Here is a 26,992-nt window from a genome sequence, read left to right as displayed (position 1 = left end):
ATCTTTTTGCTTTTAAAAAAATCGTTTATTTGAAATATGAATTTTGTGCTAGAACGAAATTACAAATTAAACAGCACAAAATGAAAGCTACCGTTCTTTTGTATAAAACTGTTAAAGATGTTTTAACGAAGTTATGCTTGCTCGTATAATCTGAGGTTATACCTTGCGCTTCGTAAAAACGACCAGAATATGTTGTTTTAAAATTATAAAAGCTCGGCTGACTATCATCGTAAACCAAATAAGCTGCAGCGTCATCAATCCAAGACAACTCACATTACAAAGTAAAGGAATTTTAAAGGGAACTTGCCAAATTTTTATACCCACATACTGGCCATACTTGTAGTACATGAATGGAAACACAAGAATCCGACCGATGAGAAATGAAATTGCCAAACAGAAACCGTTCAGTTTAAAAATAATATTGTTGTCCATATCAAGCTAAAAACAAATTAGAAAAACAGAATAACTTATTACTAAGTAAAGCACCATGCTTAATGAATAGAGAAATGAAAGGATGGTGGTTAACCTGAAAGGCAATTAAATGAAAAAAACTATTTAAACATGGTACGATGTGTGTGGCTGGCATTGTGCTAAACTCATAGAAGCATCATCTTTTTCACTTTCTTATTTCAACACATTAAAAATATAATGAAGAGAATCACACTTTCTTATTTCAACACACCTTTTTAAAAATATAATGAAGAGAAAGGAATGGTGTGCTTATTTCAGCAATGTAAATACATCCAACGAAGAAATCACCAACGCCTCTCCTGTAAAACTGTCCAGATTAATCCAATTAAATATTAAATATAGATGCACAAAATCTGCTGAAGACGTTAGGACTGATGTACATTAGGTTGAATTTTATTCATTTTAAGTTTATTTCATTTGTTTTAGAAGGAACCAAGATTTAAACAGGCTTTAGATTTAGTTCAGGTTTTAACGCGATTACATGGGTGCTTTATGATGACTGTTCAATTAGCGTTTATCGTAGACAAAAACTGGATGTGTTGAGATTCAATAGAAAACAGACATATCGCTTAAAAGATACTACTTTTAAAAGTTATTGTAAAACAGATTAAAGAAGGAAACACTTTTCGTTTTAGGCGAAGAAACTTCGTTTAAATCAAGCAAGCTTTTTAAAGCTAGCCAAAGAGCAAATATTCATCTTTAAAACAACTTGGTCCTTTTTACAACAATAAAGTTACTAGAAAAAGTATTCAATGAAAGGCAAAATTCCTTACCACTACTATGGGAAATCCAATGACTGGTAAAAATAGATGATGAAAAACGACCAACCATTTCTTTGTAATGAACGTCTCTACAATTGAACGAAGGCTCTGTTTTGGACAATCATGATAATGAACCAGAAACATTGCACCAATGTCGTAGTAAAAATAAGGAAAACCAAACCAAGCATAATAATCAACACGTATGAATCTTAAAGAGAAAATAATGCATGGGATGTTGCAGAAAGGCATTTGATATTTGACAAGTATTTATGAACTAGCTCATTAAACGAAGCTTGACATGTTTGGCTATTGGCTACATCTGTCTGTCAATTGAAGAACTTGACTACAAGTGACAATGACTATGAGTAAAAACGATGACAAGTCAATTACACTTTGGAAAAATTTAGTTGTTGCTATAATCCATTAAGTATGACAAGTTATAGTAATATATTTTCATTCAATTTTTTAAAGGTGACAAAACAATATTTAGGTTGAACAAAAATGCTTCTGATAAAAAAGACGTTTTGAGGGTCAATTGATGGGTTGATGGAATTAAATACTTCTAGAACAAAACATGCAATTGCAATGAAATGGATGTTTAAGAAAATGGTTTGATAGTCGATATCTCACCATCTTTCTCAACTCAGTCCTTTTAAGTTATGCAACTTATGCTAACATGACCCTGTCAAGCAGTCAAATATCGTGATATCTCACTCTTTTATCACAAAAACATATTATAACATAATGAAGATAAAGATGATGTATTTGTTATGTTTTTAGACATAGGGAGATCACTCAATGGTCTAAATGTCTTTGCCAACATACATAATTACCTCTCTTTCATGATATCTTTACAAGAAAGAACAACCGATAAGCCAACACTAGATGCACAAACAGCTTGAAGCAAGGAAACTAACCTATGAATCAATGACAACCAACATTACAAAGTGTAAGAGATAGTACCTCAATATGCAGGTAGTGTGTACTATGAAGTAGATGTACAGAGAAAATGACATTTTTTATTATATAGTGTACATTACCTGGTGCCAATGGCATAATGAGCACCTTTTGATTTTCCAGGAAGTAATTTTGACATCCCATAGACAGATGCACAGTGAAGTGTTGGAAAAATTACACAGCCAGTAAGTAACAATAAAAATTCCATGATTTAGCTACAGCTTAATATTGCCGAACCGTTTTCACTAAAACATTTTTCTCTCTGTGTATAGTAGAATCATTACGATTGTAAATAACTCCGTTTGCCACATCTTACCAGAAAGAGTAAATTTTGTATTGACATTGCAATTTACAAGTCGAAGAAAGTGATTTCGTGTTTTGTCATTTTGAGTGATTGATTTTAGACGATAACAATGGTTGATGTCGCAATCTTCAATACTCGAGTAAATTAAAAAGAAAAATAGAATATTGTCAGAATATTTTCGTAATTTCAATGCGGCGTTCAAAGAGCTCGGCGTTAAGTGGCGTTGGTTCGAATGGAAATGCTGTCCCAAAGTTACTAAGAGAATTACATCAACTCGTACATCAGATCCAGGTTTCACTTTCACAGCATTAATTGAATGTTTATGAAGTAGTGTGTTTGAACATATATATCTTTTCTTTGCAAATTGCACGAGATAAGCTTCTAAAACGAACACAATAATCTTCACTAACACTAATTGTTGATTTGTGTTTCTTGTGTTGTCGTTTAATTAATGAAGGATGAAAGAATTAAGAATGAGCATACACTTACAAATATTTCAAAGACACATGAACGAATGAAATCAGAGGCTAAAGGTAGACTTGATTTTTTCTAATTTCTATGTTTTTTGCAAGTCATCTTAATTGCTTGATTGTTTAAATTTAAAATTCCGAGAATGTTCTTTTCGTGACTGAGGGAAAGTCTGCTGTTTTTCATTAACCAGGCGCTGGGCTTTAAATAAATAACTGAGCAAATATATCTGTGTAGTTGTATTTTATAAAATTTGCAAGACCAACAAGCAGAACAGTGAGTGGAGTTTGCTCACGGCTAAATGATTGCGGTGTCTTCTTGAAACCTAGCTCAAACAATGTGAAAGAAACAGTTAAACATAGAACCCCAACCACATAGTACATCTGAAGCAAAGGAGAAATTCTTCATCAATTTTTGCATGTTTTTAACTTGATCCTTCTAGTGTCATCATATTTTAAAAGTAAACTTAAAGGCCTTTATGGAGCTGCCATTGCTGATTGTGAAGCAGAAGCTGAGTATGATAGTAACAATCCATTTCATTCCTAAGGCATTTTTGTGCCAACAAAAGACATGGTTTTACAAATCATTACATCCATTGAGGCTTTATCATCTATTCAACTTCAGATTGATCCGAAAAGCCACAGATAAAATTGCCAACATTCAGGCTTTGACTAATGAGGGCCAAGGTCAGATACAATCTTCCTAAAAATCAATCATTTTCTTAATATTGTTTTCATTGATTTTTTTTGCTCTCTGGAGAAGTATTGCTTAAGACAACCATTTGAATTTTTCACAATTTCCCAGGACGTAACCATGTTGATGGTGGTAGTGGATTAGACATTGAGCCCACGAGAAAACCAGGAATGAGACGCGGTGTACTCATGAGTATACTGCAGCAAAATGCTGCTCAGTTGCCTATGTTCATGGGAAAAGCTTCAGAAAAGTATTGATTGATATTTTAATCAGATAAAAGTATTACGTCAGAACTTGTGTCGAGTAGAAAGACGTCATTTTGTCACTAAAATCCTCGTAATCACTAGCTACAATGCATTTGGCTGCTGATGTTAGAAACAAGATTATTCAAACAATTTTTTCTTACAAGTTTTCTCCTTACTAAATATCATGCAGAATCATTTTATGAGCGTCTAATTTATGTTAAATTTTCAAATCTTTGTCAGTGTACCTTCTTTGTGTGGTTCGATTCCAGCTTCGTCAAATCACGCTCCTGGCCCTGGAGATCACGTGAGTACAAGATGTAAAACTTAAAATAAAGATAATTACGTCAAAAGTGAAATTATTCAGCGAACGGCGCATATAACATGTAACGTCACCACTAATTAACAATCATCACATTCCTACTTTTGTTTCATGCGCCAAAAGCTGGACACAAAAGCAATTTGAACATTAGAACATGACCAAAACGCGCATTTTCACGTTGCTCAGGTTGCTGCGCGAGTGCGAACACCAGATGGAGAAGAGCAGTGGATTTTGGCTGAGGTTGTTGCGTTTAATTCTTCCACGAACAAGTATCCTTTTATCTTCTTGTGATCAAGATTACGTCTGAACGTTAAATACTTATAAGTGGATATTATCAATTTCTTAACTAAATTTAGATATGACATTGATGATATTGACGAAGAAGGAGGAAATAAGAAAGAGTCAGTGATCTATGTATTTTCACATGATGTCATTCTTTTTTTCACCACGATTCTTTCTCTTTCCTTGTTCTCATCATTTTTCATTTTCTTTATGGCGTCAACTTTTCTCTTTCCAAGCAAAAAGTCGACAGATACTGTTCGAAAATTACGTCCAATTTAAGTTCAACTTCTCGACATTCTCATTCTTAACTTTACAATGTCGTTTTTGCCACCAGGATGTCTTTATCTTTATTCAAATATTTCAGTTTTAATGCTCCTCTCTTTGTCTTAGACGACACCATTTAAGCAGAAGACGATTTATTCCGCTGCCAAAAATGAAAGTTAACCCACTGACACATAAACAAGCTTTATTCCAAAAGCAAGAAGTAAGCGTACAAATGAGTTCATAAAACAAAATTGCAGTGCAACTGTGCAAATGCTGTTAAGTACGGAGTATTGCATCGTAGCCTCTCACATTTTGTATAATTATACACAATGGCTTAACAGTTTCATTTTTCTCTTCATTCAGCTGGTTCTTGCTTTGTATCCACAAACAACATGTTTCTATCGTGCGTTGATTCATGAGCCACCATCGAGGGTAAGGATAATAGGGTTATCGACGGTAGCGCGATAATAGTGTAAGCAAACAAAAAATTGAAAAAAAATTCCAGATTGAAGTCCTTCTGTCCAGATAGTAAAACAGGTTGAGATTTTTTCCTCAAGCCAACCCGTGAACTATCGATAGTTGTTTTTTTTTATTCCAGCCTCAAGATGACTATTCCGTGCTGTTTGAGGACACTTCGTATCCAGATGGCTACTCGCCACCATTATGCGTTCCACAGCGATATGTCGTCACACCGAAAGAGAATAAACGAAGATGAAAAACGACGAATTATAAGCAACGAAATTTATCTAGAGTTTACAAACGCATACTTTAATAATTATATTATTTATTCATGATGTTCTTTAATGAAACGGTATAAAACTTTCAAAAAATGTTGTTTTACATATATTGAACATTTATTCAACATTATTATCACTGCCCTTTTGCAGTTTTTTTCAGAAAACCTGTCGAGTCAGGCATTGTTGTTCTTTAATATAAATAATTGTCAAAACATTTCTTCACGCCAATGCCGGGTAAGAAAAATTCAAATAATAAATTACAAAGTGAATATTTAGGAAAGAAAATTTTAATTCTCTCCATCCATAGTATTTCCTCCTTTATCGTTTATGGAAGTAGCTCGGTAACTTGATAGTCGGTCGATAGCTCTACAGCTACGATGCTTTAATATATAGTTCTTTTAAAAATGATAATTTTACCTCGTAAATACTAGATAACTCTTCTACGGAGGTTTTGTAACTGTTTTGGATCTTTTTCCAAATATCTGTGACAAGAGGGCTGTCGGTCTGTAAGATATCACAATGAAAAATGAAACAAAAAGTGAGAATAATCAAAAAGTGAAACAAAACCGTCAAATTTGATTTTAAATAACGATGATAGTAGAAAACGACTAAATAAATACAAAACTTGAAAGTATAAAAACAACGATATCCTTTTTCATTCAAATATTTCCATCTTACCATTTCATATAACTCTTGGATTTCTAGCGTTGTGATATCTTCAGCCAAATGAAGAATTTTTTTATCCATTAAAACCGTATAAACATCAAACACTAGATTGTGAAGTGATTCCACAAATGACTGGTACGTATCAGAAAATTCGTTCTGTAAACAAAAGACAAGCGAAGACATGTATGACAAAATAAGATTAACGAAGACACGTATTAAATAATTTTTTCAACTATTCACCTGTTTGGGTTGAGCAGACTTCTTTTTCTTTTTACTCTGAGGTGTTTGAATCGTTTTTAAAACAACATGACGAAAATACACAAGAAATGACGACACAACACTGATAGCCTAAAGAAAGTAGCATATTGTTGGTTATCTTTACAGATTAAAACTTCTTTGTAATGACAAACTCCTTATTTAAAATCCATCCTGCGTTCATCTGGCCTTCAAGCTCACAGAATCGCCTTTCTGGGATGAATTTTTGCTTTTTCAAACATCCTCTCACTCTTGCAACATTTTATCCGTCATTAATGAATCATTTCCATTACGATTTTCGTCATCCAACGATGTTTTCATTCATTGTAAACAAACCTCAAGTAAAAGCACTAATGATTCCACAACCAATCCATTGAAAAATCGTTTTTCATTATCTTCTACGGTTAAGGAATTTTTACACAACGCAGCATTATCTAAAGTGTAAAAAGATAGAGAAGATTGTTTGAATAAAAACGACAAAAAATCTCTAACGACAACTATTGTTATACACTTTTGAAAAAGAGCAAAACAACCATCGGTACATTTGAGAAAACAACTATTATTTACCCGTTAAAATTTTCAAAAAAAGAGTATAATCCTCCTTTATGTTACTCAAAGACTTTCTTAATTCTTCGTCTACAATTTCTAAATTCAAAATGATATTACCATAAATGCAGAAGCAACGTGCTCTTTACTAATCAACCCCTCCCCCACTTATAACTCCACGTTTCAACGTCTCAATGGCTTTAAAAACTATTTTGAAAATCATCACAGTACCTGGGCCTGCCACATGTTCAACCTTCTGGTAAATCTTTGCAACAGTTAAAATATTCTTCAATAGTATATCATAAGAACCTTGAAGATAAGAGTTCCAACGAGATGGTAAAGGCCCAAAGAAAGCTGGTCGCTAAAAAAAATTACACTAGAATTACAAGAACATTCAGACTAGACTGATATCTGATCAATCCAAATAAAGAACACTAAACTGGAGTATGTAACAACTAAAATTTCACGAGTAGAAGATCACTTCTGTATTAGATCACTTTTGATAAAGACACAAGAGTGAAGTCTACAGGACCCAAGTTTTAAATTTGATAAACACTTAAGAGGACACTGGACTTGTGAGCATAAGGACGCTTGATAATAAATGTATGTAAAAATTTTATAATGAATAAGAAAATAAAAACAAAGTCAACCTTTTCCTCTTTGGGGTAGTCAACTCGAACCTCTTCCAATAAATCATGTAACTTTTTCGACAAATCATGAAAAGAATTGAAGTCTTCGTTCACTGCAAGTCTTGGTGATGCGTCACAGCCGTTCGTTTGACTCGATAAAGAGTTATGTTCACTAGTTAAATATTCAGCACTAAGAGTAATAGCTTCCATGGTAATAAAGCGAAGTCTCAACCATCGTAACTAAAGAATGGGTAAAAAAGTGTAATGTATAATGAATTGACTAACAAGAATAAAGTAACGTGTTGTACCGTCTACACATCTAAAACACAAATGATGCTAGATCGACTTATTTGTTGGTTACTACAAATATAGATGACTTCGTTAATGCACATTACAAGAATAAGATATTCTAACTTTCAAATAGCTTAACTTCGTTAATTAATTAATGAAGAATACAAGAACAAAATATTTCAACTTTCAATAGCTTGCAAAGCCTCAATTCAACACAATAAATGAGTACTGAAAATGTGCAAACATGAAGTAACACCAATCATTTGTTTTCAATCATCATGAAAACAAATCATATAAATATATGTATACCTCATCGTTGAAAGAACTCTTCTGAAACTTTTCACACAGATCTCTAAAATAATCACCAAAATATGTCTGCAATCAGTCGTCATATTCAGGAGATAGATATTCAACATAAACTGTCATCCCATTTACCTGTCACGTTTCTCCCACGTGATAAGAAGATTTAAGTCTCGCTTATCATTCAGTAGACAAAACCATTTTTCTTAGCAAAATAAAGTGAATGATTACAATAAAATATGCCATATTTTAAAATTAAATTCATAAGCATTTCAAGATTCCTACCAGCATCATCAAAGATTTTCGGTAAACGATTTTTAACTAAAACTTCATTTAATGAGGTTGAACTAAAAGAAACATCACATACGTTACATGAATAAAACTTCTTATTATCTTTAGGCGACAAGTGACCAAGTTACACTGCTATTGAGAAAAATGTGCAACCACTTTATATTAGCTTTTTGAAGATGGTTCCTTTCTTTTCTGAAGAAATTCGCATTAATGATTGCATTTTAAAATCAACAAGGAATGCGAATCAAAACTTTGTTAGGCATGCATCAAAAACACAGGAATTTTGACTATGACCGAAGCGAGGTTACCTGTTGACTTGCATAACGATATCCAGAAATTTTTCTTCAATCACAACAGTCGCATAGAAAGATGAATTCGCTAATGTTTTTTTAAAGTTTAACATCTCAAGAACCTGAATTCAATAAAACACCATTTATTTTATTCCAGCCAATCTCGCTATCCTCGAATATTACCATGTGAACATTGAATATCTTTCATGTTTACCTTCTCAAAAGATCCATACTTATATGATGCAATAATATACTCAGGAATCTGAAATTGAGTCAACATGAGAGAAGTGTCATTCATTCTAACGAAAGGAATGAAAAAATTCGAATAAAAAATATGATGAAACGAAAAGTTTCAGAGAATACATTTTATCTATAAGCCTCGTAAACCAATTTCAGACGAATGAGTTTGAGTAAAGAACTAAACCAATGAGACTCACTGGAGAAACAATATACCCATTGTAATTGAATAATTCAATCGCGTGATTTGTAGTAAAACAACGAACAAAAAACCAAAATAACAGCATATTTTCAAACAGATACAATTTTATATGCGTTCATCGTCTGCCTTAAGTATAAAACTTGAAAAACGAGGCATATGAAAAAATACAAAACAAAACTCACGTCTTTCTTGTTGTTATGATAAAAAGAAGTTACAGAACCGTAGAACTCTTTTGCTGCGTGAAAATGTCCTTGTGGAACAGCGTATCTTGTCACATTAAAACTATGACATCAAATAAAAATAATAATATAAACACAATATAAACGTTTGAGAGAAATGCCACACAGTTAAATATTTCTACGCATTTTTTAAGTCCACTCTTTAGTCCATCTTAGACCCCTAACCGTACCAATTTACGAACTAAAAGTGGACTGAGTTTTAAAGCAAACGCTAATTTAACTTTATGAAACGTGTATCATTGCTAATATCTGGGTAGACAGCAGAGCAGCAACAGTACAAATTACACTCCACGTTCATTCCTTATGTTATGAAGTTTTAATTTATGTTTGAAAAAAACTGATATAAAAAGAATTCGACTATTAGCACAACAACTCGTGACGTAATACGTATTTTGGATTAAAAACATGCGGAGAACTCAAGAATGTCAGTTATCGGATGTATACGAATAATGCAGACTTTCGCCACTCAAAGGGAGTCTTGAAAAAATTCGAAAATTTCACCTACCCTAAAGTTTCATAAAGAACATGTTTTAGTTCCATGCTGTTCATGTATGATAAGCAAGGTTCCACAGCACCTACATACGACAAGAGATAAAAAAAAGCTCACCAAAGTACATGAAAGCAAGCAGAAATAGGTTTTCATCAAGTAACCAACGATTCCAAAGATCGTTATTGAAGAACTAAATCCTATTTATTTATGTACTTAATAGCCAATGATAATATAATACAAATTTTCTTACCCAGTAGACAGTAGAGCCGAGATACAAGTAGCTTCATTTGATAATTACCACAACTAAACTTTATCGCGTTCTCGAGGCAGATCAAAACACGAAGTAGCGAGTATGAAGTACCTTCAAAGAAATCAAACACTGACTATGAACTCCAAACCAGCGTTATTATTGAAGATAGCTGATATAAACTGAAAGGAAACACATACCTATTTCATCAACACAATCTAACAAATAGTGCGCAGCCAAAAGCGCAAATTCATCCGTATTTAGATCACCAGATGAAGAAGCCTTCGGATCTTTAAAATATTGACATGTACCACATCATCACATCCCAGTTTATGACATGTCACTCAATGACATCAAATGTACTACATAGTCCTTATATACTCATGTCTAATGTCTTCATCTGGAGAGACCTAGGGTCGAAACTTTATAAAGACTCCAAGTGCAACATCAGATCACTCTAATATAGACAATAGACTGGAGATTAAACATAAGTGATCTGATAATGAACCTGAATCCTTACATACTCCAGTGTAGTGTATTCATCAGGAGTGATCTGATGTTGAAATTTAAATCCTTATATACCCATGTCCAGTGTCTCTAAGAAGATGATCTGATGATAAAACTTATACAAATAAACTTCTGCTGTTCACATTAATTCGTACCATCATTTTGCAGACTGTCTCTGTGTAAAGACATAAGATACTTGGCATGTTCTATAACATTCTCTTTACTAGATGTTTCATATAATCCAAAGTATCGTGAAAACTTCTCGATGGTTAAAGTCATTGAAATCTATAAACGCACGAAACTTGAATTGATAATCCTGTGAATTGCTTTTATCCTCCTTCCACTTTGAATTCCTCTTCTCATTGTTTTATCTAACCTTTCTCCACTACTCCCTTCTTTATCCTTTTCTATCCTTATATCATCCCTCTTTGACACTCACTACTCCTTTCATTTCATACCTTCTTTTTCATATCCTTATACATCCCTTTCACTCCTTTCATTTCATACCTCCTTTTCATCCCATCATCCTCCTTTGACCTCATCCTCCATTGATCCTTTGACCTCACTTCCTTTATTTCATATCCTTCCATCCTTCCTTCCTTCACTTTCCACCTCCCACTCCTCCATATCATCCTTCCTCATACCTTATCCTCCTCTTATCCATATCCCTTCTTTGACATCCACTCATCTTTTTTCATTTCATATCCTATATCCTTCTTTGACACTCACTACTCCTTTCATTTCATACCTCCTTTTTCATATCCTTATATCATCCTCCTTTGATTATAAAGTTACAATACTCATTAAACAATAGTAATTTTAAGAATCACGTTTCCTCCAGCCCTTAAATCACACTTTTATGAAATTTACTCTTTAACATACTCCAAACATTCCTTAAATCCCATCATCTATAATCCCATGAAATTCATCACCTAACATACATACATCATGAGTGTGTTCCGCGCACGATTTCGACAAGGATTTACACATTTCTACAAACTAAAACAACTATGAATAAATGGAATTTTGAAAAAGATGAAATCACGATTCAGCTACTAACAAGGTCGGTGTGTTCTCAAACATTAAGGGTAAATATTTATAAAAGTATTTTTACAATCGAACCATTGTATAGTTCTTAAAAGTACCAGGCAAAAAAGAGAGAAACAAATATGTATGATGCACCATTCTTGCAAACTAACTCTACGCATACACGTAGAAGACATTACGCTGGAAATATAAGCCCATAGCTTTAAATTGAAAGAAATTCGCATAACTCCTATGCGACACTTTGACGCTACCTATATTTTCAGTTCTATAGCTGTTCGCATAAAACTGTACCAGGGAGAGGAAGGAGAAAATTTTAAAGATGTGCAAACCTTGTTTGCTTTAACACAATCGAGTTCATCCAAATACACTCGTAGATCAGAAAAACAAACAGTTTTGTCGCCAAAATATTTAAAATACTCCAACATGAGATCCAGTAAATTACTCTCTTTACATTCTACATTGAAAGAATTACAATTGAATGTGCTACACAGAAACTATAAGTGATTGTGTCACATGAAACGAAGAAAATAAAACAAGAAGTCATTCTTTACTGAGCTGTCATCCATATATGGCGAGCTTTTACTGTTTCCCTTAAAATATGGAAACGCAAATATGAATTTACCTTCAAAGAAGTTTTCGCCAAGATTTTTTCAATTTTCTTTTCCAATTCCAAGCAAGCTAAGAAAGAAGCTCTTTTTCTTATGTTTTTTGTCTCTGTGCTCTTTTTCATTTCGTCAAAAAGATCGCGAGCCATTGAAACAGTGTAATCTGGTGCGGTGCTGAAGAAAACGGCAAAATTCACTGGTTTCTTACAACTTTACCACAAATACACAGATATTATGATTTCAATACCATGTAATACTATCTTCAATTATTGTAGGCGAATAATCATCTTTTATTAGTTTGATTAAAGATTCCAAATATCCTTGATAAAAACACCATTCGTCAGGTCTAAAATAAAACAAATTTTAATAACGAACAAGTTTAAAGACTTTATAGATTATGCAAGAACTTAAGTTTTTCAACATCAGATCATGCCTGATGTAAATACAAAACTAAAGTATGCAACAAATCAAAACAGTTTTACCAAAAAATTGGGGGGGAGGGGAGAGTGAGGGAGGAGTGCAAAATGTTAAGCATTTATTGCTTGGAATAGTTTCCCTTTTCAGCTCATGTATTATCAATTTGTCAAGTTCAATTCCTTCTCATTTATTACCTTTCTTTAATTAGTTTCCGGTAAGAGAAGTTTACTTCTGACCATCTTTCAAGCTTTGTTAAACAATTTATTTTCTTCTTTTCACATTCGAGCGACGAAAAGTAATTTCCTAAAGTCAAAAACATCAAAATTTTTACGTCAACAAAGAAATCTATCGACATTCGCAACCCGTCCTCTATTCATCACGTGAAAAAATTCTTCGTTCTTACCTTTTCCTACATCATAATCATAAAATTATTCATCAACTATGTGTCATGTTTAGAGTTTTTCAAATGTCTCGATGCCGTTTGTACAAAAATCAGAACAAGCCGACAAATTCCGAAAATACAAAATAAAACAAACTCCGAAAATAGACAAGTAGTTTTCTTGATATTCAAAGTAAGAAACATAAGTTTTGAGAAAGAGTAACTTAATATTCTGTCTCTGACGATGTCTTTGTTGTAAAGAAATAATATTACGTTCGAATTCTTTCTCAAAACTCGTTAAAGTTGAAGTTGTGAAGTTGTTTTATTTTTGTAAATTAAAACTACCAACGTAAGTGTCAACTACCTAATGATCCATTTAAGACTTCCAAGGCTTCGTCATGTTTATTTTGCATGTCAAGCACCATTAAATACAGACGAACTTCAGCCTCACTCTCAATCTTTTTTTCGTCAACGAATTTTGAAATCATTCGCTCAGATAACGATAAAAGCATTGTCTTCTTTGTTTGGTCATCATCACTTTCAATAGCCTAAAGAGATTATTTCATAACATTTATGTTCATATACTCCATTTTTCTTTCTTCATAGGAGTGATGTCATAATGAAATTTACGTCATACACTCCAGTCTGGTGTCTTCATCATAAGCAAAATGTGGTCTTTCCAATATCCTTGAAACATTAATGTTTTTAGTTGCTTATTTACACAAACCTGTAAAAGACAGCTCATAACAGCCCAGAAGTAATATGGATTTTTTTGAAATGTTTTGTATAAATTCATTGCCACCTAAAATCACAACATTTAAAATATTACATTTATCCCTTGCTGATGTATCCCAGTTTTGTACTCTACCCTAAATACCTTGAAACAAGTTGTGTTGCAGAGGGTGACCATAATAAGAGTTGACATAATTAGACCATAATCACAGAGTGATCAATGAATGGGCGTTAACAGAGAATAAGGATAACAAATGCAGAAATAAGCATGCACAGTTGTTGAGACTTTCAGAAGTCATTTCTTTTTCGAAAGAAGTAACAGATTATTGAGCAAGATTATTTGTTTTTTAGCACCAATTGTACAACACTACATATAACATTCATTTATCAGAATCACTCTCTATATTATCAAAGTGAAGTAGAAGGCATAAAGTTTTTCAATATCATCAACTTTTCTAGTACTAATGGCAATACTAAACCAAAAATCTTCATAAAACATTATTTGTGATAATTTTGGGTGATACTACTGAAAGCAAATACAAAACCAATTTTTTACTTGCTGTTGTTTCTTGAATTGTGATGTCCTCACATAAGACATAAAAAGATGCGTATACAACTCCTCATCTTTTGGATTCTTTTTTACAGCAACTTCATATATATTACAGATATCCAAGTCTTTGATGTCAAAAATGTATGAAAAATATGCAAAACACAACATTCATAAAATGCACTTAAAAGGAATACAAATTTTTAAAGAAAATGGTGCAATCCAATATTTCTCAAGTCTAATAAGAAATCTAAAACCAAATCAAATGGGTCATTGACTAGCTCTAAAGTAGTTTGCTTTGAAAACTTACGCTTGTCCATTTCCCTTAAACAAATTGTCATCGCTTGCAATGTGGAATCGTCACATATTTCTAAATTCAATACTTTGTTCATCAACTGCCCACATTCCTCTCGTTTTCCAGACCTCAGAAGAGCAATTGATTTCAAAACCTAAGAATACAAGAGCAACGAATTATCATGAAAACTGCGCAGAACAACAATTTGCTTTTCTGTTAAACATTTCAAGTAAGGAGTAAATCTTAAGTACATTGTCTGCAAAAATTACCAAGATCTAAGCATGTATTCATCACCAGGTAAATAATAAAATAGATGAGAAATACCTTTGCACAATGCAAATCCTTTTGCTTCTTGAGGATTTTATCAGCATGTTGAATAGCTTTTCTGTTGTTTAGGGAGTCAAGTGCATCTGAAAGATATCATGAAATACAAACATAGTGAATATATTCTTGGAAGCGAGAAGTACTGTACGACAATACAGATTACCTACCATAAATTGGTCTTAATCTTCGTTCATTCACTGCACTATTCGACGCCATTTCTATCCATGTGCAGCAGAGTTTTATTTCCCATCTACCAAACTGCCATCGGCCATAACGGTTTCAAAAAATCACTCGTAATGTTTTACAATTTACATCGTGAGGTTTTGCAAGGTAATGACTTCTGCTTACACTGTGCCGTTGACTTATTCTAGTGATGTTGGATTACATGCAAAATGCAAATAAAATCAAAACATCAAAGTCTCCTCAGATCAATAAAAGATTACCAGGATTGAAGAGCGAAGGCTAGTTCCATTCCCTTGCCTTTCAGCACATCAATTCCAAAATGGCGTTCTTGTTACCTTCGAAGCTCAGATTTAGTTCTACATAACAAAGAAACAAAAAACTACAAAGAGGAGTCACCTACACCATTGTATTAAAGAATTGCTGTAATATGGGTGAAAATATTGAGCAAGAGGAAGAGCTCGAGGTCTTGCGTTCAATCTACGATGAGGACGATTGTTTTAGGGAAGTGAATGACACAACCTTTCAATACCGTTTTGGAGACAGCGGTGAAAGCAAGTCCTTTTTGCTGGAAATTAAGTGGCCGGAAAGTTATCCTGAATGCTTACCACACATAAATCTAAATGCCTTCTATAACAGACATATACCCGAAAAGTTAAAGGAAACGATAATTGAGAAAATTTTAACTGAAATGGGGGATAATGTCGGAATGGCTCTCACATTCACCATTATAAATTGGGTCGGAGAGAATTTTGAACAATTGCTTGAGCATATTGAAGAAATGTTAGCCAAGGTAATGCTTCTTGTGTTTCTGTATTTGGATGTTTTTTGGATTTTTTTCAATAAAAAAATGGTGGTTTTTGATCACTGTGGATTCTGCAAAATATCCCTTTAACACCAGCAATTTTCTTTTGATTCTAGTATATCTAACCAGTAGCATTCCTCTGTGGATATTTAACTTATTGAGTAACGAGGAATGCTATACTAAGTTTTGGGTTGCTATGTATGTATTACCCGGTACCTAGTTCAACATGTAAGAAATCTGGATTGGGTGTTTTAACTGGCCACAAAATTTTCTTCACTGCTCGAGTTATGCAATATGAACTTTGTAAACTGGGTTTGAGTACAAAACAAACACTCCTTTTTTGGTGAAAATAAAATGTTTTTAGATTGGTGGGGTTGAAATTTATCTAGCATAAATATGACATGAATTAGTGTTACAAGCCATTGAAAACCTGAAGCTCAGTTTTATATGAATGAAAACACCATTTGTTTTTTTCCATAACAGCAACCTAAGCCTGATAAGGATGTTCCAACTGTTAGTATTAATGTTGAAACAAAACCAGCTAAAGAAAAGAAAATCCAATTGACAAAACAGCAGAAAAGAAAACTGGCCGACAGAACCAATTATAAAGGCGAGCGAGAGCGAGGTTGGAACTGGGTTGACATTGTGAAACATCTTAGTAAAACAGGATAAATTTAATTATTGTATGATATATGAAACAGAAATTTCCCAATCACTCAATATTTGTATTTTATTAATTTTTACACAACTTTCTACATCTATACTTACATTCAATTAAGGATGTGTGGAAAGTTTTGTCCATTTAAAAAATATAATTTTTTTAGTTTTGCATTTAATAAAATATTATCAAGCAGTAACTCTACTTAATGCACAATAAACTCTGGTGTCCCATAGTGTAATTATATTATACATTCTTGCCTGATCATTCTGCTTCATGAAGAACTATGTCTTTTGAAAGGTTATGCCAATATTTACATTCTGTGTCTGGATGTTTTAAGGTCTCAAACCAATGTTTTAACAGCAAATCTTTGGAGCGAATTCCCAAATGAATACCACCTGCAATAGTTATAATAATCAGAGGATTTCCTCTTCCTAAACAAGGAGAATACTATTCATAATTTAACAAGAAAACATACAAACCAATAAAATCATTGGACTTTCCAACATCATGATCCCAAACAGTGACTTCTAAAGTACGACTTGCAAGTTCTTTTAGAGTGACGTTGTAAAAAAATTCCTATATAATTCAATTGAAAGCTAGAAATTAAATTTACTTAAAGTAAAATACGGCGTGATATTAACAATGCGACAATTTAAAATCACGTTAATCACGATATTAGTTCAAAATAAATCATCAAACAATTAATTAGAAAGATTTAATAAGTTCAATCAACTTTATATCGAATCGTTTCTACCTCGCCAAATTCCGGGTTCAAGTTCTTTTTCTTTACTTTAGTACGTCGTTTAGTTTTTTTACCCGGGTCAGGAAGAAGGTAACTTTAAAATGAAAACAAGAGTTAGCCATAATTGTGAGTATTAGTTGCGGAGTGGCGAGATGTGACGGAAAATTTTTTGTTTATAATAATAATATACGACAAAAACATGGCAAAGTATCACTGAACTAGTCGTATGCATCACTGCAACTTGAATTAACTTTTCAAATAACCATGCAGGCTGCATTCCGTGCATAAAAATTCGGAGATCTCCCGTGTGGAGAAATTATCGTCTTGGCGTAAAGGGCGAAATTAGTTATTACTATTCATTATTCACATTTTTTTAATGGTTAAACTAAACATGAATACTTAAGTTTATATTATTTCTTAATTTGGCTTATATTGAGTTGGCGCGAAACTTCAACATTTTGGCGTTAAAAAAAGTTATTTTGAAACCTTCGGCGTGGTGTTTACACGGAATGCACCCTGGTCAAATAATCGACGTTTGAAATAGATCCCGTTTGATTTCAATAACGTCTCTCGATAACATACAGAGAACGTGAATGTTGCAGTAGGTTGTAAAGATGGTTGCCGTCGGCATAGTTCGACGAGAGATTTTGCAGTAATATGTATGAATAGCGACAATTTTAGTCAAAGCATGATGTGCTTTGCAGCCTTATAACGCTCTGAATGTACCAAGATAAAATGAGTTGTGGAGAGAAATGTTGCAATAACATATAAACATAAAAGTTTGCAAAGGTTGCAAGTTAAAAAATGTTGCGGTGTGGAACAGAGATACTGGACAAAGAAGCTTAAATCTGCACTACACACACGTTTCCAAACGAAATATGATAATGTGCAGTCTTACCAGAGAAGATTGCATAACACAGCAACAAAAATAATTTTTTATACATTTAAGGTAGTCACATTCTGTTATCCCCGAAACAATACTCCTACCATTTAACGTAGGGATCAGAGAATCCATTCATATCCATAGCGATCAAGTTAGAACACCTTATGATACCAACCACGAGTATATTACTTTTGGAGTTATAAAGAAGTGATAAATAGATACGACCAGGACAATCGTCTATTTTCTACAAAAACAGGACAAGATTAAAACAAAGTCAATTCATCAACATAAATAACTATCGCTATTTCTGTATCATCATTTAATATTAAGATGACGATATACTTACCATTGTCTCGACCCCAGTCTGTAGTTGTCACATAAATGAAAATAAAAATAATACGTATCAGTCATATAATCATATTCATCGAGGCAAAAAAAATCAAGAACGCACCTCAGACTTCGGTTCCAATGCAATTTTGATTCTTTTCTGGTTGTTTGAAAGAACGGACGTCAAAGGAATGGTTGTTTCGCCTATGAAATTATTCCGACTAAGCTTGTCCTCGTCAAAAACTTGAAGCCTGTGAAGTGTATAAAAACCATGGCAAAGTTTTACACAACTCAATTATAGACAGAAATGAACACACGTTTTATTTACTTCATTTAAACAAACCTTAAGGTTTTATTCTTCATGTCTGTCTCAGTCAGACCGCTGTAGGTCAAAGTCTCGTTAAACACTGGATCCAAAGTGTTTTGTAATGTACGCGTGCGCTTTTTATTGCTCTGCAAAAAATAAAAAGAGAAAATAAGCATATTATACCAACTAATTCGATTGTTAATAAATGTCTTTCACATAGTAACTATTTCATCGATTTTGCAAAAGAAATTCTCCGCTCATAGAGACAGCAAATTAAAAAATATATGAATAAATTACCGAATTACCCCCTCCCCCCCCAAACACCTTCTTGGAATACACTGACAATAATGATATGGCTATAGCAAGCAAAAAGAAGAATATTTCTGATCGAAATGATGTACAAGAGTGATGAAGTTGAACAAATTGTGTCCCTAATTTTTCCCATTCTCACAGTTCATCTTCCTTCATTACAGTAACAAAAAATATACGAAGATTGAGCATTGAAGAATATATTCCCGGGTTCAAACCATTTACTTTATTGAAGAATATATTGACGACACACAAATCTTACCTTCGAAGCTCCGGGCAAAAGATGAGCTTTAACGTACGGATCAGCCAATCCGTTGAAATCCATAGCAGGTAATCCCTTATAAAAAATTATGGCAAAGTTATATTGACAGGATGTCATATTATATCAACGAACAAATAATTTTTTTAAATGTTTATTACCTTAGCATTGTGTATATGAACATCCAGACGTTTCTCATCGTTCGTGTAACTTATCGTAAACTCGATGACACCAAGCGGTCCTTAAAATAAGATTTATTTTTAAATTACAAATCAACTTTAGATGGATTAGTATAAATGTTGCTGAAATGTGCCACCATGGCACGCTAACACCCCAGTGTCCTTACAACATAACAAGAAGTTGATTAGAAAAGCTGTGTAACAATTCTTTTGTGCCAGAAATACACGACTTGCTATCGTAGTAGATCATCGAAGAAGTACATTTTCAACTGCCGTCATAGATGAAGATATACTACTTTTTTGGTAGGATATTTGTAAAATACTATTTTAAATAGTCTCCTTTGAAAATATGGCCAATAAATATTTTCTTTGCCAATATCTTAATCGATGACGATTTTCAAATCTACTTCAACTTTTGTTATCTGCAATAGTCGTAGCCATTGAGAGTTTTATAGAAAATTGAGCCCGCTAGTTTAAACGTGTAATATTCCTTTGTACAATTCAACATTCACATATCTTAACAGGTTGAAAAGAAGGCAGCACACTCGTCTGACATGAAGAAACATTGTATAAGAGTAGTCGCAAGGCTGGTTTGTCAAATATGTGAACTTAAATTAAAAAAACAAACAAACATAAAAGGCCAAAATGAGCAAATCACCTTTTGGATCTTCATTGAGGTCTTTGTTCCCGATTACATTACTTTTTTTAACTCCTGCACGTTGATTGGTCGGTGGTTTAGTTACTACGTTGCTGGTTCGAGTTAATACTGGCGATACGTTACTTGTTCGGCTTCCTAAGCTTTGCTCACTACTCCCTTTGCTTGATGGAGTAAGAGCTCCGTGCTGTTGATTGTTTAGTGGTTGAGATGAAACGTTACTGGATCGCGATACGTCACTAGTCCCACTCCCTATGCTATAATCGCTGCCTCTCTTTTCTGCTGAGAAGAGAGTATTAATATCACCGATTGATGGGCATTTAGGTTAAGTAAAAAACATGCCAAAGCAAGGTTGTACAAAAAGTGGAATAGTTAAATCCTGATGCTTACATAACAGCAAAAAAGTAGAGTAAATTTTCCAACAAAAATATTTTTTAAAGAACAGTATAAAACTTACCCGAATTAGGAACGAGAACGTTTGTTTTAAAAGAGTACGTATCATCGTCAGAAACATTGTGTGAGTCTTGTTCAGACGAACGTCGGCTCGATGATAAAGGACTGGACGTATGCGAGTCAGGTGAACTGGTGTTGTCTATCATGAAACCAGGAATGGGGTTGCTTTCATTTTCTAACGAATCATTGTTATGTTCGTCTTTTCATAACCTTTTGCTACAAGTGTCGAGAGAAAAAACCAAAAATGAAGTTTCAAAGAAAAATCCAAAATAAACTCTACTTATTCGAAATTTACAGTTTTATAGAAATTTGTGTCACTGACCAGGGGCGTAGGGAGAATTTATATAAAAAGATGGGAGGGTTACTTTGAACGCATCGAAAAAGCAACTTATTGCCGTTGTTTGAAATTATCATGAAAATAACATGGCGTTTTTTAAGCATTGTAACTCTGTAAATAAATAGGTAGAAATTCACACGTATCTTTTACAAAAGTTTCATGGATGTTCACGAGCTATAAAACACTTACTTTTTATTTCTGTTAAGTTTTCGCTATAATTTGATTTATTCGTGACAAACCCTCCAGAAACAATCACATCTTCTGCCCCAGATGAAGGATATGAATCCGCTTCTGAATCCGAATACATTTCGGAAACTAAAAAAAGTACCTCACATTGACAATTGTATTTCTCATGCAGAAAATTCAGTAGGACCATCTTTAGATTATGTTAATTTTTTATGCAAACAAATGAATATAGCCCCACAAAAACCGCAATGACACTCTCTTCCAGACTCCTTGAAAGCTCTCAGCTGTACACCCTCTGGTAATGACGTCACATACCATTTTCCTGGCTCAACAAAGTTCCCTTTCTGTTCTTCACTTCAGGAGTGGACACAATAAAACTCTGGAAATTGTGATGAAAAACGTTAAAATGAAGTGAAATTTCATTCGAAGAAAATTCTATCTGTATCTAAACATATGCACGAGTTTAGTGCAAGAACAGTAAACAGAACTACAGATAACCAACTATAGTTCTTTTCGTAACAAATGAAATCAAGTTGTACTTTGCATAACATATGCTAAACACAACTTATACCCGATTCCCCACACTAATTCACTACAACCTTTTTGTTAACATTTTAGGCAACAATACGTCATACTGTACTTCCTCATTTCACACTATGCAGGTACAATATCACTCAACATTTTCTCTTACAACGAAATGTAATCATTGTATCCATTGCATTCCACTCAACAAAATTATGAAACGCCATATGCCAGCCAACAATTGTATTTCACGTTTTTCACGTACCAAAACTATCGTACATCTCTATACCTTTTCATATCTCACTACACACATCTTTAGACCTCTTCGTACCTCTTCATACATCTTCATACCTCTTCGCACCTCTTCATACCTCTCCATATTCAATACCTTTCCTTACCCAAGCCTTTCTATATCTCTTCACGCTTCAATAAAAAATGTCTAAGGAATTTGCTTACGGATGACATCAAATAATTACGATCTCTGACCGAAGGTAACTTATGCTTGGGTAACTGTCGATAGAACCAGGCCCCGGACTTCTTCCAAAACTACACAAACAAATAAAGAAATATATCATTAAAGAGAAATATCACAACGATTATACGAAAGAAACACGAATATTATTGGTATCCAACACGAGAGATTTTGCTTCATTGTATCTTCGTTGTATTTTCACCATTAGAGAATAGTTTAAGCCATACAAACCAACCTTTAGAACAGTTTCTATATGTCTGTTGAAAAATAATGGAACTACTAGACAATATGAAAATAAATCTATTGTACCTCTCTGTGTTCATTACAAAGTTTACAAAGGAATATTGGAGCATTGGCAGAACTTAATGTATCAACACCACATTTTCCACAAGCGGCCTGTTATGAAGAAACACATTGTAAAAATTAAGTTGTTCAGTCTTTTGTTCCAAAAAAGTGTAACTGGTGATTATAATGTTTTACTTCAGCACTTCAGGTCTACTACTTTCATCTTATCTGGTATTGACCTCACAGTCTTCTAGTGTTTATGTCATATAAGCATTCACACTATTCTCATCAGTTACTATGTTCTTGACCATCGCTGGTTTTAGTCAATATATCTTTAAGACCAGTATGAAATATAGAATAGTAATATAACAACATTACCTTTTGACAAATGCTACACTTAACGGGTGCAGCTGTTATCTTTCCAAACTTTTCATTGCATAATAAACATGTTGTTATACCATTGCCTTGGGCATTGTTCTTAATATTTTCAAGACGATCAAGCAACAGTCTAGAACATCCAGTTGATCATAAAAATGAAACTTATATAATTGTCAACAAACACAGATAATCAGAGATTTTTGTTTTTGTGAGAAAAAAAACAACTTATAATGTATTTGGTTTAAACATGGAAGCTAAAAGGATTAAAGGAAGGCTAGCAGTACATATTATATTGACCCAAAGAGCAATAAAAATAAAGTAAAATATACATCAAAATGCAAACATAGAATCAAGCACAGAAGCACTTCAACACCATCACCCATGCAAAGCAGTTTTGATAAATTGTATTATTGTTATTGATGTTATGTATAACGAAGACTAAGTCTACAGATATTAAACATGCATCAAAACATAAATATTCTGCGGATATCGGGTGGCAAGGGCTGGCTTTTTACTGAACTTACCCTATCCTATATTCTTCTTTGTTTCTGGAAACCTCTGCCTTCTTAATTTGTTCTTTAATGATAGAGATCTCATCATCTTTGATAGGTTCCTTTTTCCAAGCTCTGTTTGTATAAAATGACCAACCACTGCCCAACCTGATAATAATTACATAGAAATCACTGCAACTTATCAATATGATTAGATACTTAGTAATAGTAAATGACATCAACAGCACTCTGTCAAAAAATGAAATGCCTATTTCTGTACTGTACATGCAAAATTTGGTTAAATTCCACTTTCCTAGAAAACCTTGCTAACGAAAGGTTTTCATGTTTTCAATCTTGCTGGCAACACAGATCACGAAACAAGAAAATGCTCTACACTGATATTGTGCAGACAGGATGTTATGGTTACATTTTTATGATTAAAAGCATTCGATCAAAGATCAGGAAAAAGAAATATCGTTTTCTGAAACCAACTCACTTATCCTTGAATAAATTTTCACTTTCTTAAGTTGAAAGGCACCAAATGATTTGTAACAGGACTCAATTCATCAGTTGAGACTTTCACGAAACTAGGCCATAGCACCAGATCAACGGATGCCCCATTTAGAAATTATTGAAATTTGAAACGTCATTTTTGTTTAATTCGGTCACGTTACGCGTACCATTTTGTCAAACTTGCTCAGTAATTTGAAGCGAGCTTGGCCTCAAAACCCAGCAAAATAAGAGAAGAAAGAAGTACAACTCATCTAATAGCACAAAATTATGTAAACAAATATTTCACTCGTTTGATATATTTCAACTCACTTCGCTCGAAGTCCTAATTCTCTGTCGTTTGGACAAACCCAAGGATCTTCGTGTTTGAGTGGCAATGAATTGGAATTCATTGCACAGATGATGAACACAGACACGAATCGATAGAACTGTGTGATTAAATTTGGTCAAAACAAGTCAACCAGTTTCATAGTTTTTTATGATTATTATTCTGTCTTCCGGAAACGACGACACTAAAAGCTCTTTTGTCTTCGAGGCTTTTAAAGATGTCCATCAAAATGATAATTGCACTTTTTCTCCCAATTAAGAATACCATTACAAGGAACTCGATGAAGAAAGCATAAAGCCAAAGTATTTAGTTTGCTCTACTTAAGAGAAAAGTTTTCTAATTTCGTAAATAGTTTTGTTTAAAAAAACACAATTAATCATACGATTAATTTATGGGAAAAAATGTTGTTGCAATAACTGTAATAAATGCGTCATAGCTGTAAGTTCCAAGAATTTTAGTGAAAGCAGGTAAATTGTGTATGCATGTGGATGGTCTTTGCCAGTGATGTTAGTGATGTACTCTATATTCCCGTCTCCGAAAGGAAACAAACTCCTAGATACCTACTAAGGGGAATTGGATGAAAGAATAGGAGAGTCCAAACAGCGTCGACTCTTTTTATGTAAAAAAAATTACAAGTTTCAAAATATATAACACATATCTAAAGCATTTCAATGTAAACAGAAAAAGTCAGACAGCTTAGCTGACACAATACACACAAATGATAAGAAAAATGTATTTTACATAGAATGTATCATCAATGTCTATAGTAGTAGCATTAAAAACTTTGGCCGTTAGATTGACAAAAACTTGTTCAAATATTCATGAGAATACTAAAGAAATCGTTCTCAAGGTCAGCGAATACGAAAATAAATGCATTGGGGGAGGAAAAATGTTCTTCTTAAGTGATCAAGATCAGCTTTGGCGTCAATCCTGTCTTAATTGGGGACCATATTCATATATTCTGCTATGCCTGGCTAATTTCTTTTCAAAACAATTTCATTTTCAAAAGAAATCAGCCTGGCATAACTGAATATATGAATATGGCCCTCCCAATTATCGCAGGATTGACGCCCATGAAGATCAGGTTAAACAAATAAAACAATGGTAATCAAAACATTGTCTTGTCCATTTTTTCTCTTCTGAAACAAGCAAATAAATCAATTATTTTGAATCGCCACTCCGGACCTTAAATAACATTGTTGTATAACTTAATTACCAATGGATGACGGTATCCTTCAACTATCTTATGGGTTCAGTCATTCCCTTATTGTTACATCTTCTTGGTTCTGTCATTCTCTAAGTTTTTATGTCAATACATGACAAACAAAAACTTATAATATTTATGGTTTTATAATACTTCAACTTTCCAAACATTGCTACATTTCTTGATTCTGAGAAGTTATTATAAAAACGTGTGGCAGGAATTTTAATTCGATGTGTTTCACAGATTTCAACCCATGCAAGTTTGTACTTTCGCGGAAACTCAAACATCTTCAGGAACAGAAAATTTACTTCAACGAAAATGATTTTTTATAAATGACATTAATAAAAATTAGTTTATTCAAATGACGTAAAAAGACCAAGATGAAATTATTTCGCCTTATTGTTGAGGTTGAATGGGCATGACAGTTTTGACAATATAAGTACTTTCTTGAAGGGAAGGGTACTTCAGAAACACATTTAGGATCATGCAGAAATTTTACATAGAAATTAAAGGGTACGAAGAACGCTTTAGACACAGCAAAACTGGTTTTTATAGATTTAGAAAAATACACCAAACTACTTTGCTGGGTTTTGCTTTTAAATCTTTTGACTATTGCTCTCTAATTTAAAGAGAAATTCTAATTAATGGATTTGCCGTCGTTAATAAGACAGCTGCAAGCTAACATATGTCGTAAAAACATCACGGTATCGATGGAATAAAATTACAGGCAACGGCAGGTTTGTATGCGACAGAAAATAACACATATACCATAAATTCATAAAACAAGCTGTTCTCTTATTCATTTGACTCGTTTGGGAGAATTGAAATTCTTATGTTATCAACTGATCATTCGCGAATAATTTGATGATAAAACTTGAGTATATATTTTTTATCGCATGCACTAAGAAAGTGTTTATATGGAATGACAAGCTAGCGTTGGATGGCATTGCTTCATTTGCATGTGATTGTTTAGAATATGGAAGACTGAGTTTAAAATAAAAGAAAGAACAGCAAAGTTAACGAACACTTTTCTATACATCAGATGTCGCCTTCACAATGGACGTGGATTTTACCAGGAATGCTAGCCAACGAAGAACAACTTCTGGAAAATGCACAACAGGAAAAAGCAGTGTCCATATACTACACATCAACAATGACTGTGGAAAAGCGTCAAAGTTGCTGGAAATTCGTCACTTCTGTACAAAAGCAAATGAATGACACAAAGTCGAAGACACAATGCAAGGCTAAAATAATTTTTTCGAATTTCGCCAAAGAAACGCAGACAGCCAAGAATCCCATTATCACGGTTTCAGAAGACTCATTACAGACATTTTTACGCTACGAGACTTGTATTACTTTATACGAAATAAATAGCAAAAAGCCGACGAAATTTATCTCATCGGTGACATTTGTTCCGAGTCAACTAAAAGTAACCTACAAGTTTAGTTTGAAATTGAAGTATTCAAACGAAAACGCTTTTCG

The 26,992-nt window shown here is 33.4% G+C and overlaps 5 protein-coding genes across 5 annotated transcripts; 2 read left to right on the top strand and 3 right to left on the bottom strand.

Annotated features, from left to right (window-relative positions):
* Positions 1-3: 3 nt before the first annotated feature.
* LOC124435655 (TLC domain-containing protein 3A-like) lies at positions 4-2,566 on the bottom strand. The gene is made up of 5 exons (XM_046985618.1): positions 2,273-2,566; positions 2,066-2,149; positions 1,245-1,440; positions 683-778; positions 4-438 (listed from the first exon to the last, which is right to left on the bottom strand). Exons 1-5 carry the CDS (start codon positions 2,395-2,397, stop codon positions 157-159), a joined length of 783 nt encoding a protein of 260 aa, XP_046841574.1. The 5' UTR covers positions 2,398-2,566; the 3' UTR covers positions 4-156.
* A 27-nt stretch (positions 2,567-2,593) lies between these two features.
* Positions 2,594-5,770, top strand: LOC124435653 (SAGA-associated factor 29-like). Its single transcript, XM_046985616.1, has 11 exons — positions 2,594-2,784; positions 2,951-3,026; positions 3,404-3,476; positions 3,586-3,647; positions 3,766-3,904; positions 4,140-4,203; positions 4,405-4,487; positions 4,575-4,619; positions 4,891-4,984; positions 5,128-5,196; positions 5,363-5,770. The coding sequence occupies exons 1-11, from the start codon at positions 2,683-2,685 to the stop codon at positions 5,477-5,479; spliced, it is 924 nt and encodes a 307-aa protein (XP_046841572.1). The 5' UTR covers positions 2,594-2,682; the 3' UTR covers positions 5,480-5,770.
* On the bottom strand, positions 5,512-15,423 carry LOC124435287 (N-alpha-acetyltransferase 25, NatB auxiliary subunit-like). The gene is made up of 28 exons (XM_046985224.1): positions 15,205-15,423; positions 15,038-15,123; positions 14,729-14,867; positions 14,428-14,546; positions 13,867-13,941; positions 13,504-13,687; positions 12,955-13,063; positions 12,591-12,689; positions 12,290-12,517; positions 12,068-12,221; positions 11,637-11,690; positions 10,847-10,976; positions 10,385-10,474; positions 10,188-10,298; positions 9,953-10,022; positions 9,391-9,490; positions 8,984-9,031; positions 8,788-8,891; positions 8,474-8,535; positions 8,324-8,393; positions 8,198-8,240; positions 7,619-7,837; positions 7,200-7,329; positions 6,990-7,067; positions 6,759-6,856; positions 6,408-6,515; positions 6,180-6,323; positions 5,512-6,005 (listed from the first exon to the last, which is right to left on the bottom strand). The coding sequence occupies exons 1-28, from the start codon at positions 15,251-15,253 to the stop codon at positions 5,874-5,876; spliced, it is 3,033 nt and encodes a 1,010-aa protein (XP_046841180.1). The 5' UTR covers positions 15,254-15,423; the 3' UTR covers positions 5,512-5,873.
* A 96-nt stretch (positions 15,424-15,519) lies between these two features.
* Positions 15,520-16,879, top strand: LOC124435657 (RWD domain-containing protein 4-like). The gene is made up of 2 exons (XM_046985619.1): positions 15,520-16,010; positions 16,506-16,879. Exons 1-2 carry the CDS (start codon positions 15,648-15,650, stop codon positions 16,692-16,694), a joined length of 552 nt encoding a protein of 183 aa, XP_046841575.1. The 5' UTR covers positions 15,520-15,647; the 3' UTR covers positions 16,695-16,879.
* Positions 16,727-24,647, bottom strand: LOC124435286 (rabphilin-3A-like). The gene is made up of 18 exons (XM_046985222.1): positions 24,291-24,647; positions 23,502-23,636; positions 22,978-23,107; positions 22,624-22,710; positions 22,299-22,388; positions 21,636-21,699; positions 21,324-21,449; positions 20,802-20,972; positions 20,348-20,623; positions 19,672-19,751; positions 19,514-19,588; positions 18,979-19,088; positions 18,760-18,886; positions 18,655-18,672; positions 18,413-18,552; positions 17,438-17,519; positions 17,163-17,259; positions 16,727-17,078 (listed from the first exon to the last, which is right to left on the bottom strand). The coding sequence occupies exons 1-18, from the start codon at positions 24,368-24,370 to the stop codon at positions 16,945-16,947; spliced, it is 2,022 nt and encodes a 673-aa protein (XP_046841178.1). The 5' UTR covers positions 24,371-24,647; the 3' UTR covers positions 16,727-16,944.
* Positions 24,648-26,992: the final 2,345 nt, after the last annotated feature.

This window comes from Xenia sp. Carnegie-2017, unplaced genomic scaffold, assembly GCF_021976095.1.
Source record: "Xenia sp. Carnegie-2017 unplaced genomic scaffold, XeniaSp_v1 HiC_scaffold_14, whole genome shotgun sequence".
Taxonomy (NCBI): Eukaryota; Metazoa; Cnidaria; class Anthozoa; order Malacalcyonacea; family Xeniidae; genus Xenia; species Xenia sp. Carnegie-2017.
This window is presented reverse-complemented; position numbering and strand designations above follow the sequence as displayed.

Excerpts from the sequence above, each read along its gene's own strand:
- LOC124435655 (XM_046985618.1), bottom strand. The coding sequence starts at position 2,397 with ATGGAATTTTTATTGTTACTTACTGGCTGTGTAATTTTTCCAACACTT. Across the intron at positions 2,150-2,272 it reads CATTATGCCATTGGCACCAG|GTTAGTTTCCTTGCTTCAAG; the intron begins GTAATGTACACT and ends ATTGATTCATAG. Across the intron at positions 1,441-2,065 it reads AAAGATATCATGAAAGAGAG|ATTCATACGTGTTGATTATT; the intron begins GTAATTATGTAT and ends TTTCTCTTTAAG.
- LOC124435286 (XM_046985222.1), bottom strand. The coding sequence starts at position 24,370 with ATGAATTCCAATTCATTGCCACTCAAACACGAAGATCCTTGGGTTTGT. Across the intron at positions 23,637-24,290 it reads GAATTAGGACTTCGAGCGAA|GTTGGGCAGTGGTTGGTCAT; the intron begins GTGAGTTGAAAT and ends AATTATTATCAG. Across the intron at positions 18,887-18,978 it reads ATGAAGAATAAAACCTTAAG|GCTTCAAGTTTTTGACGAGG; the intron begins GTTTGTTTAAAT and ends TACACTTCACAG.
- LOC124435657 (XM_046985619.1), top strand. The coding sequence starts at position 15,648 with ATGGGTGAAAATATTGAGCAAGAGGAAGAGCTCGAGGTCTTGCGTTCA. Across the intron at positions 16,011-16,505 it reads TTGAAGAAATGTTAGCCAAG|CAACCTAAGCCTGATAAGGA; the intron begins GTAATGCTTCTT and ends TTTCCATAACAG.
- LOC124435653 (XM_046985616.1), top strand. The coding sequence starts at position 2,683 with ATGCGGCGTTCAAAGAGCTCGGCGTTAAGTGGCGTTGGTTCGAATGGA. Across the intron at positions 3,648-3,765 it reads TTTGACTAATGAGGGCCAAG|GACGTAACCATGTTGATGGT; the intron begins GTCAGATACAAT and ends ACAATTTCCCAG. Across the intron at positions 4,204-4,404 it reads CTCCTGGCCCTGGAGATCAC|GTTGCTGCGCGAGTGCGAAC; the intron begins GTGAGTACAAGA and ends CACGTTGCTCAG.
- LOC124435287 (XM_046985224.1), bottom strand. The coding sequence starts at position 15,253 with ATGGCGTCGAATAGTGCAGTGAATGAACGAAGATTAAGACCAATTTAT. Across the intron at positions 13,942-14,427 it reads AATTCAAGAAACAACAGCAA|GTGGCAATGAATTTATACAA; the intron begins GTAAAAAATTGG and ends TTGTGATTTTAG. Across the intron at positions 12,690-12,954 it reads CGGAAACTAATTAAAGAAAG|ACCTGACGAATGGTGTTTTT; the intron begins GTAATAAATGAG and ends GTTTTATTTTAG.